Below are 15,000 nucleotides of genomic sequence, written 5' to 3'. Positions count from 1 at the left end.
GATGTGATCTTTTTCACTCGATCGCGTTCACCCTGACTTGGCTTGCTGTGCACGATTGTCTGTGCTGGGGGAAAGGCTCTTCTTTCTTCGTCCCCTGCTGGTGCTGGCTTCATGGGATTACTGTGATTGCTATGTGTGTGTGTGTGTGTGGTGTGTGTGTGTGTGTGTGTGTGTGGAAATCGTCACTGGCTGCTGCGGCCTGAAACGCTCGGTGCTTGATTATTTAATCATCTTAATGGATAGGCTCTTCTGGAACTTTGTCTCCCCTTGCCCCTGCTGTGAAAAAATAACTGAGAAAAAAAATCGGAGAGAGAGAGAGAGAGAGAGAGAGAGAGAGAGAGAGAGAGAGAGAGAGAGAGAGAGAGAGAGAGAGCACATTTTGTCACCCTCTGCAAACTGTCGCATATGAAACTTTACCCGGTGTTTTACGTGCTTATAACTTGTGTGCGTCATTACAGTTGACGTCACGGCCTGCCCTAAAGTATATATAACGCTCGGACATTAATATTGTTTTTCACTGACGTCAGTTTTCTTCTTTTAGATGGGTGAAAGTTGGATTGACCGTCTTGTTATGTCAGGATCTCTCTCTGTCTCTGTCTGAACTTGCAACGGATTTCTTTCTCCCACACATACCCTCTCCCCCCCCCCCCCCCCACTCTCTCTCTCTCTCACTCTCTCTCTTTCTCTCTCTCATTCTCTCTCTCACTCTCTCTCTCACTCTCTCTCTCTCCCCCACTCTCTCTCTCCCCCACTCTCTCTCTCTCCCACTCTCTCTCTCTCTCCCCCACTATCTCTCTCCCCCCACTCTCTCTCTCTCTCCCCCCCCCTCTCTCTCTCACTCTCTCTCTCACTCTCTCTCTCACTCTCTCTCTCACTCTCTCTCTTTCCCCCACTCTCTCTCTCTTTCCCCCACTCTCTCTCTCTCACTCTCTCCCCCGCCCCCCCCCCCCACACCCCTTACCTTCTCTTCTTCCACCTTTGTCCATGCCTCCCAAGATCACTTCTAACCCCGATTCCATTTTCTTGATTTTAACAGAAGAAAACAAATACCATCCTAATCTCAGCTTTCTAAACGTAGACCTTTTTAAATGTAGTGTGTGTATACCATGAGTTGTGTATTTAGTGTAGAAAGAACAGTCAATTTTTGACTTAACCATTAATACTGTTTTGATAAAGTCCAGTCGCGTTCAGTTCAGTTCCCTCCTTTCGGCTCCCGTATTTTTTCCTGACTTCTCTCTCCCCACCCCAATTTTCCCCACAACCCCTTCCTCTCCCTTTCCCTCCCGCCCTCCTTCTCACCATCTTTCTCTCATCCTCTCTCCCATCTCTCAACTGGCATTAGAATGTAGTTGTCAGTGAGAAATCTCTGCAGAGCGTCAGCCGGCCAATTTAGAATTGATTTTGCCTTAGGTCTGGGGGAGCCGTGATTGTCTAAATTGAGTTATCGATATTGTTTTACCCCCAGTTGTCCCCGTCATCACAAAGTCATCAATTTAACCCCCTTTGATAACAGCAGATCCCGGTGGTAGACGACAAATTGCAAGGTTAATTAATTGTAGTATTGACTTCCTGATGCTGCCTTTTTACATTTAGTCAAGTTTTGACTAAATGTTTTAACATAGAGGGGGGAATCGAGACGAGGGTCGTGGTGTATGACTGTGTGTGTCTGTCTGTCTGTCTGTCTGTCTGTCTGTCTGTGTGTGTAGAGCGATTCAGACTAAACTACTGGACCGATCTTTATTAAATTTGACATGAGAGTTCCTGGGTATGATATCCTCAGACGTTTTTTTCATTTTTTTGATAAATGTCTTTGATGACGTCATATCCGGCTTTTTGTGAAAGTTGAGGCGGCACTGTTACGCTCTCATTTTTCAACCAAATTGGTTGAAATTTTGGTCAAGTAATCTCCGACGAAGCCCGGACTTCGGTATTGCATTTCAGCTTGGTGGCGTAAAAATTAATTAATGACTTTGGTCATTAAAAATCTGAAAATTTTAAAAAAAATATTTTTTTTATAAAACGATCCAAATTTACGTTCATCTTATTCTCCATCATTTTCTGATTCCAAAAACATATAAATATGTTATATTTGGATTAAAAACAAGCTCTGAAAATTAAAAATATAAAAATTATGATCAAAATTAAATTTTCGAAATCAATTTAAAAACACTTTCATCTTATTCCTTGTCGGTTCCTGATTCCAAAAACATATAGATATGATATGTTTGGATTGAAAACACGCTCAGAAAGTTAAAACGAAGAGAGGTACAGAAAAGCGTGCTATCCTCAGCGCAACTACTACCCAGCTCTTCTTGTCAATTTCACTGCCTTTGCCATGAGCGGTGGACTGACGATGCTACGAGTATACGGTCTTGCTGCGTTGCATTGCGTTCAGTTTCATTCTGTGAGTTCGACAGCTACTTGACTAAATGTTGTATTTTCGCCTTACGCGACTTGTTTTTCTTGGCAATAAAACAAAATTTCTACTCCGTCATCGCTGACTGTGGGGGTTGTTACAGTGGAGACATTTAATACTTTAAAAGTGTGTGTGTGTGTGTGTGTGTGTGTGTGTGTGTGTGTGGCTGTGTGTGTGTGTGTGTGTGTGTGTGTGTGTCGGTGTCGGTGTCGGTGTCGGTGTGTGTATGTGTGCTAGGGTGTGAATAGTCATAGTTTCTTTTCGCATACTTTGTTCAGAAGCTCTATTGGTGGCGTGATACGAAAACTTCGAGGCGTGTTAAATTTCGTTGAACAAAAATTATATTATGTTATGGGATACGGATACATTTACTAAATATGTATATATTTTGACCAGATATTTCCATGAATATTCATGATTACTCTGAGGAACGTGATGATGATACGGATGATGATGATGATGATGATGATGATGATGACGACACGGATGATGTTGATGATGATGATGATGATACGGATGATGATGATGATGATGATGATGATGATGATGATGATGATGATGATGACGTAAACAGCGACGTTGTGTTATGACGTATGATTGTAGCAACCCATCTCGCTGTACGACTACAAGTCCATCATGACGTTTGGCGGATGGCGTGATGACTTCATGATCGTGGTCACCCAGCTCATCGAGTCCGCCCCTCACCACTACGAGATCAGGACGGAGAAATTCCTCTTCTCCCTCATCAAGCCAAAGGTAAGCTTGAACGCTGATATTCATTTTGCGAAGTGGACTTCGCGAAGTCTTATTTAAGAAGCTCGCTGCATGAAACTTTGACACAGGATTCTGGGTAAAAAGACCACGCGAAGTCATCACGAAGCCAACTTCAGACCCGTCACCCTAGCAAGGGTAGAGTAGTAAGGATGTGGTGTGGCGGAGGGCGGGGGTTGGGGGGGGGGGAGATTTGTGAGGTGGCAGCCAATGAGAAAAATGACTGTTTTATCTCTCCGCCAAGTTGGGTGCTTATGCTGGGAATATCCTTAACTCAACAAGACCGTTCTTTTTTTTCTTTTCTTTTTTAGCTCCACAGTGTTTCTGTCCTCTGGCATTTTCTCTGGTTCCTCTGGTTTCATTTCCTGTTTCCTTCGGGTGTTAATCATCAGAATGACACAAATTGAAGCAAAGAAAAAAAATGTTGAGCTGCCGTTTGTTGTTGGACATTTGGCAATAATGTCGGTTCGTGTCTGTGTTGGTGTTTGAAAACCTTTTAGATGGATAATAGTATCGCCTAAGACGTGATTATGCATTTAACCACAGATGGTACATTTTTGTTTGAGAGATAGATTTTGTGACGTGGGAAGTGTCTTAACACATGTCATTGACGCCATTGGGTAAACCAACCGAACAATGCAACAAAACACACACAACCCACAGACATAGACTTTCAGACACAGACACCCCCCCAACCCCTTCCCCCCGACTTCGAGTGAAATCCTTATTTCTATCTTTTTACATCAAGTCAAGTAATGACTGAATGTTTTAACGAGAGCGGAGAGCGTATATATATATGTGTGTGTGTGTGTGTGTATATGTGTGTGTGTGTGTGTGTGTGTGTGTGTGTGTGTGTGTGTGACAAGCATTTCTCAGAAGCTACCCGGGGACGTATTTCAGTGCAATCGCTTGACTGAATGGTTAATCACGCCTCGGCGTTCTTGTTTTCAGATTCACGAGATCACACTGCAGATCGCCAGCTACATCAACGTCAAGCTACAACAGTCCTCACCAGAGGGCGCCCCTAGCGAGTGACACAGTTACCACACAGCAGTGACAGCACACACGACACCCTGTGCACGTGACGCACGTCACCACGGCTATATAGTCTCACATACTGTGACCTCTCTCAGTGGTGTGTTGCACCACACTTTGAAGTAATCCCACACTTTGAAGTAAACCCATTTTTTGAGTCACTTGAGAAAAAGTGACTCTATGTAATCGGTCAGTGTTAGTCTGTCCGGCCGGCCGTCCGTAGACACCACCTTAACGTTGGACTTTTCTCGGAAACTATCAAAGCGATCGGGCTCATATTTTGTTTAGTCGTGACCTCCAATGACCTCTACACTTTAACGATGGTTTCGTTGACCTTTGACCTTTTTCAAGGTCACAGGTCAGCGTCAAAGGAAAAATTAGACATTTTATATCTTTGACAAAGTTCATCGGATGTGATTGAAACTTTGTAGGATTATTCTTTACATCAAAGTATTTACATCTGTAGCCTTTTACGAACGTTATCAGAAAAACAAGGGAGATAACTAGCCTTTTCTGTTCGGCAACACACAACTTAACGTTGGGCTTTTCTCGGAAACTATAAAAGTGACCGGGCTCAAATTTTATGTGAACGTGACTCATTGTGTTGTGAATAGCAATTTCTTCCTGTCCATCTGATGCCTCATATAATATTCAGAACTGCGAAAGTGACTCGATCGAGCGTTTGCTCTTCTTGTTACTTCAAAGTGTGGGGGGATCTTCCCACACTTTGAAGTAAACTCAGTTTTTACTTCAAAGTGTTGGGGGGATCTTCCCACACTTTGAAGTAACTTACTTTTGCATCGCCTGTTTGAGCCTGATGATTTTGTCAAAAAAAATGGCAGTCTTTTGGATGAGTGAACAGAAAAAGTGAGCGAGCGAAGAAACACAGTGATGTTTATTATCAACCCAAAGCAATGACCTATTGTTGAGTGTGACGAAAACACGTGGTGACGATTTTAGAACATGTGGGGTCACGCGGAGACTATCTGAGAACACTCGGGCTCATTCGGCACGATTTTACAAGCATGGGCTCCCCGGAACATGTCCCCATTACGACAACTCCCCCACCAAATGTCCCCACTGTCGCAATTTCCCGCCAAATGTCTGCATCTGCGATAATTCTTCTCCAAATATACCAACTGCGATAATTCCCCGCCGAATATCTCAACTGCGACAATTCCCCGCGAAATGTTGCCACTCGCCCCGGAAAATGTCCCCACCACGACAGTTCCCCGCCAAATGCCCCCACTACGACAACTACCCGCTAAATGTCCCCCAATGCGACAATTCCCCACCAAGTGTCTCCCACTGTGACATTTCCCCGCCAAAATGTCCCCACTACGACAATTCCCCACCAAGTGTCTCCCAATGCGACAATTCCCCGCCAAATGGCCACCACTGCGACAATTCCCCGCAAAATATCCCCACTGCAACAACTCCCCACCAAGTGTCCTCCGCTGCGACAATTACCCGCCAAATGTCCCCACTACGACAGTTCGTCGCCAAACGGCCCCACTACGACAATTAGTCGCCAAATGGCCCCACTACGACAATTCCCCGCCAAATGTCTCCCCCTTCGACAATTACTCGCCAAAAATCCCCACTGCGACAATTCCCCACGAAGTGTCCCCCACTGCGACAATTCCCCGCCAAATGTCCCCACTGTGACAATCCTCCCTGGAAATGTCCCAACTGTGACAATCCTCTCCCCCCCCCCCCCCCCAACGGCCCCACTACAACAATTCGTCGCCAAATGTCCACAACTGCGGTAATTCCCCGTCAAATGTTCACACTACGACAATTCCCCGCCAAATGCCTCCCACTACGACAATTCCCCTCCAAACGGCCCCACTACGACAATTCGTCGCCAATTGTCCGCAACTGCAGTAATTCCCCGCCAAATGTTCAACACTACGACAATTCCCCGCCAAATGTCCCCACTGCGACAATTCTCCCTTGAAATGCCCTTACTACGACAATTCCCCCGCAAAATGACCTCCACTGCGACAATTCCCCCTCAAACGGCCCCACTACGACAGTTCGTTGCCAAATGTTTGCAACTGCGGTAATTCCCCGCCAAATGTCCCAACTAAGCCAATTCCCCGCCAAATGCCTCCCACTGCGACAATTCCCCGCCAAACGTCTCCATTACGACAATTCGTCGCAAAATGTCCACAACTGCGGTAATTGGCGGGGAATTGTCGCAGTGGGGACATTTTCCAGGGAGAATTGGCGTAGTGGGGACATTTGGCGGGGAATTGTCGCAGTGGGGACATTTTCCAGGGAGAATTGGCGTAGTGGGGACATTTGGCGGGGAATTGTCGCAGTGGGGACATTTGGTGGGGAATTGTCGCAGTGGGGGACACTAGGCGGGGAATTTTCGTAGTGGGGACATTTGGCGGGCAATTGTCGCATTGGGGGACACTAGGCGGGGAATTGTCGTAGTGGGTCAGTTTGGCGGGGAATTGTCGTAGTAGGGACATTTTCCAGGGAGAATTGGCGTAATGGGGACATTTGGCGGGGAATTGTCGTAGTGGGGCCGTTTGGCGGGGAATTGTCGCAGTGGGGACATTTTCCAGGGAGTTTGGCATAGTGGGGACATTTGGCAGGGAATTGTCGCAGTGGGGACATTTGGCGGGGAATTGTCGCTGTGGGGGACACTATGCGGGGAATTGTCGTAGTGGGGACATTTGGCGGGGAATTGTCGCAGTGGGGAACACTGGGCGGGGAATTGTCGTAGTGGGGACATTTGGCGACGAATCGTCGTAGATGGGCTGTTTGGTGGGGAATTGTCGCAGTGGAGGCCATTTTGCAGGGAAATGTCGTAGTGGGGACATTTTGGTGGGAATTATTGTAGCTGGGACATCTGGCGTAGTAGGGACAGTGGAATATTTGGCGGGAAATTATCGCAGTTGCGGACATTTGGCGGGAAATTGTGACAGTGGGGAGATTTTGTGGAGAAATTTCGTAGGGGTTTTTTTTACAGTGAGCCCATGCTTGTAAAATCGTGCCGAATTAGCCCAATTGTTCCCAGATAGTCTCCGCATGACCCAACATGTTTTAAAATCGTCACCACGAGTTTTCGTCACACTCAACAATGGGACATTGCTTAAAGCCTGATAACAAACATCACTATGTTTCTTGGCTCGCTCACTTTTTCTGTTCACTCATCCAAAAGACTTTGCCATTTTTTTTGACAAAATCATCAGGCTCAAACAGGCGATGCAAAAGTCCCACGCTTTGAAGTAAGTTACTTCAAAGTGTGGGAAGATCCCCCCACACTTTGAAGTAAAAACTGAGTTTACTTCAAAGTGTGGGAAGATCCCCCCACACTTTGAAGTAAAAAATGGGTTTACTTCAAAGTGTGGGGCACATCCCCACACTTTGAAGTAATTTACTTCAAAGTGTGGGATTACTTCAAAGTGTGGTGCAACAGTGGTGTTAACTCTTGTGCAGGCATGAATGCTTTTGTTGTTATGATTGATAGAGAAGAATGGGGTTAGTTGTCTGATTAAATTTTGAGAGTGTGGAGGAGGAGAGATTGAGAGGGGAGGTGGAGAGAGAGAGAGGGGGGGGAAGTGTGTGTGTGTGTGTGTGTGTGTGTGTGTGTGAGAGAGAGAGAAATCCGTTGCACGTTCAGACAGAGACAGAGAGATAGTGTGTGTGTGTGTGTGTGTTTGTTTAGTGGCAATGGTTTAGTGCGTGGTTCGGATGTTGACTATATTAACAGGATTTCGAACATAGATTTGCATGGGGATGATCGAACATTGGTCAAAACAGAGGAGCGAGATTGAAAGGATGGGGGGGATGAAAAGTGTGTCTCTTTTGCATTACCTTGTGTATTTACTTAAGTTATTAGTTAATCTGTTGAGTGTTTTTCCGAATGATTACATTAAAGATGAGCATGATTGCTTTGTGATGTGGTGTTCGGATCATGTTGTGTTAAAGTTTAAATTCGATTCATCTATAACGAGAAAACAGCACCAAAAGCCTTTGACATTGTTTACCTCAGTAGAGTTGGTTTCGTAATTTGTGTGTTGTCTTGTTTGTGTCCTCTTACTCAAGTATTTTTTTTGTATCGTGATAGATGAGTATATAATTATATGCGTGTACCTGATTTGAGTAGGCGTCATTTAACAAAGGGAACAAACTCAAACTGAAAAGGGCAATCTTTCATCTCGGCACGAATCTGATGACGTCCGTCTCTCTCACTTTCTCTTTGACATATTGATATATTTACTGCAAATTTTAAGCTGTTTGCTTCTTTTTTTAAAAACTTTTGTCTTTTCATTGTTCTTCTTTTCTTTTTTTTTCTTTTGTTGTTGTTGTACGGTTGTATTTGTTTTTCAGGGAGCAGTACTGTTGTCCTCTGTTTTCAGTTGTTGAATATCATTATTATTATGGTTGTCTCATCATGAGTGCACGTGAGGTTGGCTTTTAATAAAACTGCCTTACTCGTGTGTCAAGATGTGTTATTGTGAGTGGGTGAAGTTCACCATCCAAACATGTTCATTGTAATCTTGAACTTCGCAAAAATAAAGGTGATTTAGCCTCATCCTTCCACTACCCCCAAGACACAATCCGCACATAACTCTCCGAAAGTCAAACTTTAAAAAAACAAAAACATTTTTCATTACAAATGATGAGATTGCCATCCGCACGAAACTCTCCGAAAGTGAAACTTTTACTGAAACATTTTTCATGAGAAATGATGAGATTGACTAAACCTTCTCATCCAGACAGAGATTCCCTTCCGTTTTCACCTTGTGTTTTGTTTTGTCAATAATCAAACGTTCCATTAACCCACAATTCTGGTTTTTTTTAATTCTGAGTTTTGGAACGTTTGCAGTCTATCTGTGTTTGTATTCCTCCTTGCTCACATAGATTCCCCGCAGTCATGTTTGTATTCCTCCTTGCTCACATTTAGTCCCTGCAGTCATGTTTGTATTCCTCCTTGCTCACATTGATTCCCTGCAGTCATGTTTGATTCATGTAACTTAACACGTGTACGAGGTACATGTATCAAGTAACTTATTTAAGAGGTGACAGTACTAAACCACTTGTACAATGACACATGGTGAATAAGAGATTCAAAAACTAGGTTTACACGTTCCGAGGTTGTGGAGTTTTCTTGTCCAACTCAGTTTCCTGAACAACCATTGTCTCACGCAAACAGTAATAGGGAATTTGTCATTGCAGCACTTCAAAAATGTTACCCGTGAATCTTTATTTCATCTGAGATTACTGTAATCACGTACTTTAGTAGTGATAATCACCATGGAATTCAAACTACTACTCACAATATGTTAGCTGTTAATCTTTAGTTCATCTAAGATTAGTGTAACCTCATACTTTTGAGACAATCATGAAATTCAAACACCAGCTAATGTTTGTCATAGCAGCAATAAGAATATTGAACCTGTTAATCTCTATTTTATCTGACGCTAATGTAATAAAGCGTTTTATTTCCGACACGCGTCTGACCAACCGAACGTTGACAAAATGGCAATAAGTTTATATCGCAGCAGCATCAAGGCATTACCACACAAGATTCACTCTTAGATGATGTTTAAGACATTATGCGGTTCATACATTTCCTTTTGGAGATTCATATGTCTAAATGTATTGAGAGCAATCGCCAGAGCAAACTTAACCTGTGTTCATCTCATCTGGAATTGTGGTCTCCCTTTTCGAGGGCCCAGTGAAAAATACGTAGACTGCATGTGGAAATGGGGAGGGGGGGGGGGGATTCAACTGCAACCGTTGGCTAGCTAAAAGCTAACATAGGCCTAAATGATTGACCTCCCTAATATCATAATGACCGGTGGCAAAAGACATTTCCGGCTGCACGGCGTTTCGGTACTGAAGAAGATTAAGAAGAAAAGTTCCGGGAAGATTGATTACTGACTTACTTACTGCCAGTTATGCCGGTTGCCATGTAGGGTCTAACAAAGGACCCCCACTCCTGTCTGTTCTGGGCGAGTCTCTGGATGGTACCCCACGTATGGTTCAGGGCCTCCAGTTCTCCTTCCGCTGGAAGATTGACGGTGATCATTAAATAAAAAAAATAGAAACATAAAAATTGACAAAGTGAGTGTACAATCAAAATTCTATCGCAGAAATTCACACTCGGAGTTGCCTAGAGAAGGGAAGGAGATGTCTATTTGATCACATCTTATGCAATACGTGATGTGACGTCAGACACATCTTTATGTAACATGCATATTAGGAGGTAGGTCAGTGCTGACGCACAGAGCTGAGGCTATTACATAATGTCCGATTAATCCTCGTTAGCATTAGGTTTTTGTTTTGTTTTGTTTTTTTCTAAATTTTTTTTTAATCTAATGAACCGAAAACACTGCCTGTGATTGCATGTTACTGGATTAACGCGTAACAGTGTTCAGGATCTCCTGTAATTAAGGTACGTTACTTTTAACGTTGAGTAATACATGTACATCTAAGTCAAATGTGTACATCCTCTGGGTTTATTCCTAACATTATTTTTTTGTATGAGTCTCTCACATTTCTGAAAAGTTCGGTCTTAATAACGAAGACAGTATCATGGTGAGTGTACGCACATTGTTGAAAACAAAGAAACGAGCCACGGCTTGGCACAGTACGCACGTACTTCTGAATCTCGCAGACGCCGCATTTATCAAAAAGAATTCTAAACATTAGTTTTGGATTTCATTGAGTCGCCGCCGTTTTGTGAGAAGCTGCAAAACAATCATGTTCCTATCCACAATTCATCCATTCCTTCTGAAATTAAAGCTTTCAAAGTTTGACAGTGAAGGAACATGGAGCTACGTCTCAAATTGCGCTTTAAATAATGTCCGTCGTTTCTTTATTGCCCTGAAGCAAAACTATGCATATCAGGTTTCACAATTTTGTCTTGGATTGTATTGTATCATGGTGTAAAAGCTGTAGGGTAATGGAGATGAAAACTTGTCGCCAGTCTATGCTCCAAATGCTGAATCGTCCAATCTGAATCTCATTAGGGACTTGTTCAGCATTTTCCCTTTTCCGTACGTTGTTCTTCGTCAATTTTAATCATGTAAAGTTTTCCTCTGGTATTCCGTTCAAGGGAGGGGCAAGACATGTTGCAACAACGTTCAACTTTTCTTGAAAACGGCATGACTTGGCTACCCTTTAACGAACTGATCATCCGTATTTTTCCTCCATTTTCATTAAGCAGCCAATATATTAATCAATCACTGATATATTTCTGTCTTTCTGTATTCGTAATTGTCAACGATTTAAAAAAACAAACAAACAACTTATTCATACAAACTAAGGAATTCGAAGCAAAACGGAATTATTTTCATCGTACGGTCTTTACTTGTACAGTGTTTGTGGTTGTATACTTACGAATGTCATGTAATTTCTGTTGTATCTAGTCAAGTTTAAGTGTTTGTTACTTGCGCTATGTATGGCTGACGCCGATTCTAGTGATAACGACGAAGGTGAACGTGATTCTATGCATAACCTTACAATCAGTTGTCGTCTGACGGATGTTTTCACAGCGTTATACCCCCTTCCTTCCTTCCCTCCCCCGTCCCTCCCTCCCTTACAGTATTGAACGGTGAAAATAGTGATGTAAATGATTACGGTGTAAAAGGAAGAGAACACTGGACTTACTTTAAAACTAATTTGTGATACCGATAGCTGCCTGTTTATCCACCTTCATTTAATTTGGTCATCGAGTTCTTTGGGGGGGGGGGGGGGGGGGGTAAGGTGGGAGTGGGTTTGCAAGATGAGGGTTGGTTGTTTTTTCTTTCTGTGATTAATTAGAACGTTGATTGCCATGGGAGGAAATTCTAAACCAATTAACAGAATACGTCAGCTTTGTAAGTATGTGGCCTGCCTGATACTCCATTGTTCCGTTCCCCCCTCCTTCCTCCTCTCTGTTGTTTCTAATTACCCACAATAACCGACGGGTGTTTATTTCAGATTACTTTCAATTACTTTAATGAGTAAATCAGCACGTGGCTTTGCACAGGATTTCTGAACTCGCACACGCGTACGCACATATGCACGCACGCAAACACGCGGACGTACGTATGCACGCATGCACGCGCGTACGCACGCACGCACGTACTCATAAAATATAATTTTTCTTTTGAAATCATTTAGGCAGAAGATTTGGGTTGGTCGGTTGTTCTGGGTTTGAGTTGAGTTGTTAGTTGTTGTGGGTTTTTTTGTTGGAGGGGGGGGGGGGGGTGTGTAGCACAATAAAAGTGTGGTTTGAGAAGGGGTGGAGACAAGAGGCAAGCAAGTGTACATTCTTCCCACAGTCACTGTTACCAAAGATTGCACGTGTTCAGACTATCTACTGTGTACATACGTAATACCTATTGTGTATGAGTGTGAGGAAGAGAAGAGCCCCCTGCGGGTTAGGGGAAAGAATTTACCCGATGCTCCCCAGCATGTCGTAAGAGGCGACTAACGGATTCTGTTTCTCCTTTTACCCTTGTTAAGTGTTTCTTGTATAGAATATAGTCAATGTTTGTAAAGATTTTAGTCAAGCAGTATGTAAGAAATGTTAAGTCCTTTGTACTGGAAACTTGCATTCTCCCAGTAAGGTAATATATTGTACTACGTTGCAAGCCCCTGGAGCAAATTTTTGATTAGTGCTTTTGTGAACAAGAAACAATTAACAAGTGGCTCTATCCCATCTTCCCCCTTTCCCCGTCGCGATATAACCTTCGTGGTTGAAAACAACGTTAAACACCAAATAAAGAAAGAAAGGAAGAGAAGAGAAAGGGTCACTGTGGATTGTATTTGCAGATAGACCTAGTTTGACCATGTGATTGTTGAAAAACATCTTGTGTTGCAAATGCGCATGAACTTGATCAAGTTCCTATTGCCAGAAAGTCATTTACACAGCCTACGTATAAGGTGTCTGAGAGCAGCACCGTACGGAGGGATTCTGCGGGCATCGCAGCAAAAAGAAAGAGGGACATTTTTCTCGGACTCGCGAGGCAGATGCCAGACAGTAACACCTGGTCTCTAGACTGTACAGTATCATCAGAACTTAGCATTCCGCTTCGCTGATCTTTAATACAGCGGAGACATTGGGAACCCTTCAATGGTATGATTGTGCGATGAATCAGTAGCGGGTTTTCCTTATTGGCCCGCGGCTCGATCAGTGTGATGTATACTTGTGTAGACTTGTGTAAGAGTGTCCGTTGTTAGCACGTACACGCCTGTCGTGTTTTGATGCAAACCGAAAGAACCATGTAGAATTTACAACAGAAAGCAGCGGAATAGCAAGGGTTATTTGGAATTGCCACCTTTAAATTCACTCAAGTATTTGCTTTGTCTGTTTGTTACAATGTTTGAACAGGTGAGACAGTTTGTGTATAATGACGCTTCTGAAGTGTAGTGTATCTCGAATAAAAGTGTGCGTTCATTCAAATGTACGGATACACATGCGCGCAGTTTGCAGTACTAATTTTGTCTCGTTAGTTGATGAATGACTTGAAAACGCATACAGTTTATCTCATCTGTGTCCGAGTAATTGACGCAAAATTGAACTGTACAATTCCGTTTTTACCTGCTCATACTTCTTGACCATCTTTCCTACATGTTGAGAAAATATGGGAATCATCATTAAGTTTGTTCGTTCGTTCATTTGTGAGATTCACTTCCTTAGTTATAGTTGGATGTTCTTATTAGTTTGTGATCCATTTTCAGTTGATTGTTCATACATTTGACATCAGCATGTATTTCTTTTTTATCTCGACTGACCACGTATTATTCAATATTACATGTACAGCTATTTGTTCATTATTAAAATAGATTGTGTTGGACAATCTCCAGAGATGGCCCAATGCAAGTTGTCTCACATACTGAGAAGAGTAACGGACATTTTGAGATTCATTCAGTGAAACCAAACATTTTGTGCACGGACTTACAAGATACAGGTCCATGATTTTGTGAGAATCATAACCACGTTAGTCAGAGCGCTAATATCGGGATCTAAGAAACGAAGGGAAGTAATCGTTCTAAATAAAGACAACAGCGGGAGGTTAGAGTTTAAGGCCAAATAAAGATAAATGTTGGTTTAGGGTTACCCGACCGACCCTATTTTTTTCCCGCCGACCCTAAAACATTTTTTCATTTCTCAAAAAAACAAAAAACTTTTGGCACATTTTGCGAACCATACCGAGACTAAGGGAAGTAACCTCCTCTAAAATCGACTAAATGTAAAACAAAAAGACCTACCGACCCTACCTTTTTTAGTCACGTTACCCTAAACCAACATATATTTGTTATTTGGCCTAATGCAAAAACAATATCTTGGCTCTCATGAGAATAAACAGCAGTGAAATGATTGCGGTGAAAAAGGAAGAGGGCATTGGACTTTCTTTTGAACTAATTTGTGATACCGACAGCTGCATGGCAGGAACAGTGAAATGAACTAGCTGTCCACAGATATTACGATGTAGACGAAGCTTCCACTGGGCTAGTTCTGGAGACTGTTATGAGTGATGAATGGTCATATGAGACGAGTATATACTCTTGAGATTATTTGTCGAGTTTGTTTGGGGTGTGTTTGTTTGCAATGAGTTCCTTCTGATGTGATGTCTCGTTTGTTCGACCAGGTTTGGAGAAGCTGTTGGTGCCTTGTTTCGTTGTCATTTTGCAATACGGTTGGACTTGTATCTCATTTATTATTGATCGATGGATAACGAATAAAGTACTCAGGACTATCAGTGTGTGTGTGTGTGTGTGTGTGTGTGTGCGTGTGTGTGTGTGTGTGTGTGTGTGTGTGT

The 15,000-nt window shown here is 42.9% G+C and overlaps 1 protein-coding gene across 1 annotated transcript in view; it reads left to right on the top strand.

The window, feature by feature from the left end:
- LOC138953973 (pleckstrin homology domain-containing family H member 1-like) overlaps nucleotides 1–4,923 on the top strand; it is a gene marked incomplete in the record, with an annotated part of 204,408 nt that extends 199,485 nt beyond the window's left edge. The window contains 2 exon segments of the mRNA XM_070326000.1: nucleotides 3,020–3,172; nucleotides 4,139–4,923. Coding sequence (XP_070182101.1) covers nucleotides 3,020–3,172; nucleotides 4,139–4,222 — 237 coding nt within the window.
- Nucleotides 4,924–15,000: the final 10,077 nt, after the last annotated feature.

This window comes from Littorina saxatilis, linkage group LG17, assembly GCF_037325665.1.
Source record: "Littorina saxatilis isolate snail1 linkage group LG17, US_GU_Lsax_2.0, whole genome shotgun sequence".
Taxonomy (NCBI): Eukaryota; Metazoa; Mollusca; class Gastropoda; order Littorinimorpha; family Littorinidae; genus Littorina; species Littorina saxatilis.
The sequence above is the reverse complement of the archived record's forward strand: the minus strand, read 5'-3'. Positions and strand labels throughout refer to the sequence as shown.